Source organism: Pyricularia pennisetigena (genome assembly GCF_004337985.1).
Source record: "Pyricularia pennisetigena strain Br36 chromosome Unknown Pyricularia_pennisetigena_Br36_Scf_29, whole genome shotgun sequence".
Taxonomy (NCBI): Eukaryota; Fungi; Ascomycota; class Sordariomycetes; order Magnaporthales; family Pyriculariaceae; genus Pyricularia; species Pyricularia pennisetigena.
In genome coordinates this window covers 29,595-32,290 of record NW_021940941.1, presented here as the reverse complement: position 1 = coordinate 32,290, position 2,696 = coordinate 29,595, and the positions used below count along the sequence as shown (strand labels likewise).

General features: G+C 51.0%; 1 protein-coding gene across 1 annotated transcript in view; it reads left to right on the top strand.

Moving 5' to 3' along the window:
* Positions 1-1,984: 1,984 nt before the first annotated feature.
* PpBr36_11468 (uncharacterized protein) overlaps positions 1,985-2,696 on the top strand; it is a gene marked incomplete at both ends in the record, with an annotated part of 1,335 nt that continues 623 nt past the window's right edge. The window contains one exon of the mRNA XM_029898568.1: positions 1,985-2,673. Within this exon, the coding sequence (XP_029743130.1) occupies positions 1,985-2,673 (689 nt within the window). The remainder of the gene's footprint in view (positions 2,674-2,696) is intronic.

The following is a 2,696-nucleotide window of genomic DNA, read 5'->3' as shown; positions in this document are numbered from 1 at the left end:
TTAAATCCGGAGGTAGTGGATCCTTGTCCGATCCCTGGCTCGGTGTGGAGCCGAGTCGTGATTCTGAGGGTAGGTCTAGGGGCCTGATCCTCACACAAAGGCCCTTACGCGTTGATTTGCAGCGTGTTAATGGTGCTACTACGGTTATTATTAGGGAATGGTGGCGGCGGTTAGAGATTCCAAAAGTGCGGGTTATTAAACCCGAAAATCGCTGGAATATGGACGAAGTCGGTGTATTAAAAGGCCAGGTATTAAACGGCCTAATATTTAAATCGCGATATACCAAAGCGCTATTTAAAAAGCAGTTTGGAACGCGTGGTTGGACGACTTTTATCGAATGCATTTCGGCTACCGGCCAAACCCTAGTCTCAGGGCTTATCCCTGAACGGAAGCTCCACAATTGAGCCGTGGCTCAATTCGTGGCTTTGTTTGTACCTGTGGGTCCAAACAAAAATCACTCAGAACGGGCGCGATCTTTTCGGCCAATTTCATTGGTTGAAAAGCCGTGTGGCTGTCAGGTACATGGAGCGCTCGGTCCACCCTGCAACGCAGGGGGGTCAAGTCTGAGCACTGAGACTACAAATGTACATTTGTACAAGTAACAGTGGATTAAGGCCTAAAGGACGATGAAGAATACAAAAGGAGACATCGGATGGGCACCGGTTGGCCGCGCGCTGATATAACAAAAAAACAAAAAAAAAAAAAAATTCCATATCTCGCTCAGTGAAGCCACCTTGAGGCACGGAACTTGAGAAACCTGAGGGCATGTTTTACGCTCTAGCCTTACTGTCGATCTGCTTCCCGTAGCGTACCCAGCTGCCCCAACTAGTCTAGTCTTTAATTTTGGACCACGATAGTGATCCGAAGCACGATCGAACTACTTCACCCTGCGCAGCTAGCCTGATGGCCTACCCTCATGAATATCCACATTCTAGCTGGGCCAGACCTCCGCAAGCTTGCAAATGCGATGCATTGTAATCCAACACGTATGCCGCCGTACCGAAATCCAAAACCAATGCTTGTAACAATATGTGCGTAAGAACCAGGAGGCTGAAGAGAATCATAGTGCAAAGCGCCCCCAAACCGAAATTTGGGCTTCTAATTACAAGCCAAGGCATCCGCGACGGGGCATAATAACATCTATGCTGCGTAAATATACAAAAATGCACACGGATATTTTACAAGAATAGAGTAGCATTACAATAACGTAGCAGGAAGCGATGACGACGCCACGTCTGTAGCCTCGAACGGTTTCTTCATTCGCAGGCCGCATCTATAGGCTCGGACATGGCTATCGAGCTCCCCAGGACCTTGTTTTTAAATTTTTATTTTCTTTCGGAAGGGGTCCAGAATCAGGGGCATGTTTCCGCTGCTGCTACAAACATCCTCCAAGAGCCCTGTACCTTCTTCAGGGGCTGCCGGAAAACCTGAATATGTGTGTCGCAGCGGGTCGGCAGTAGCGGTCTTTATTACCTACAGTTTGCCTGGATTGAGAACCTCGTCATGCTTCCGAATGCGATTCGCATGGGCAGACCATAGCACGACCTCAGAATCCGCCAAAAGCACGCGGGGTACTGGCTACAAATCTAAAATTCGACTATGATATCAATTACAGCGACGGTTAGAAGTTATTCGAGCGATTTGGGCCCTTTGGGATGCGCGCAAGCCGAACATGTAATTTGGTACTATCTTGCAGAGTAGAATTCATTTTGTTGCAGCAGCATGTGCGTGGCCTTTGATTGGGTTCTGGCCGCTGCCCCACGTATTTGTTGCATGGTGAGGTTTTTGGCATCATTGGCCCGTGCACCACGAGCTACTATGCTCCACTTGATGTGAATTTGTAACCACAGCAACGCCAGCAACCGACGCTCGCAGTGGCAATAAACCAAAACCCACCGTGGGTTTCCGTGACCTTTAATCACCCATCACAATCGATTCGTCTTTTGCCACAAAAACCACAAGAACGTATCCCAGACGGACGACTATGAACGATCGCGACCTTTTGTCCTGGCTCGCTGCGATTCCATCCCACCACCTTGCGCCGCTGCCCGACAAGCGCAAACGCAAACGCGCCGCCGCTCCCCCGACGCCGCCGCCCGACAGTTCCAGTTCCAGCACCAGTTCCGCCCATATGACGAGTACGCCCGCCAAACGCCCCGCCATCCACGTTGACGACGACATCGACCAGACCCCGAGACCCGCACGATCCCGGCCGGCCGAGGAATCTCTGACCTCGACACCCTCCAAGAGAAGCAGGACGAGCCAGAGCAGTTTCGCGTCCGGGAGCAAGAGGATAAGGGAGGCGGAATCCAGTGGAGATTTGTGCTCCCAGTCCTTCTCCAGGGACGACACGGACGCCCTCCCAGAGGCTCTGCGCACTTTGCAGACCGATTTGGAGGGCGCTTGCGTCGGAGCCCCCATCATCTCCTCTTCTCGGAAACACGAGATTTCGGCTGCGGGCGCGCTTGGCAAGAGCATTAGGGACTTTCATTTCCTCCCTCCAGATTCGGGACAAGTCGAGTCGCCGACTTTCCGAGATGTTTGCAAATACCAAAAAAGGGCTGCGATGTACAACGACGACAGGTTCGAGGAAGCGGCCTGGTCTGCGTGTATTATTATACCTTTGCTTGAACTGGCAATTTCGGATATTAAAGAGTTGGCTATAATCCCTTGGTTAGTTTTGTCATATATTTACT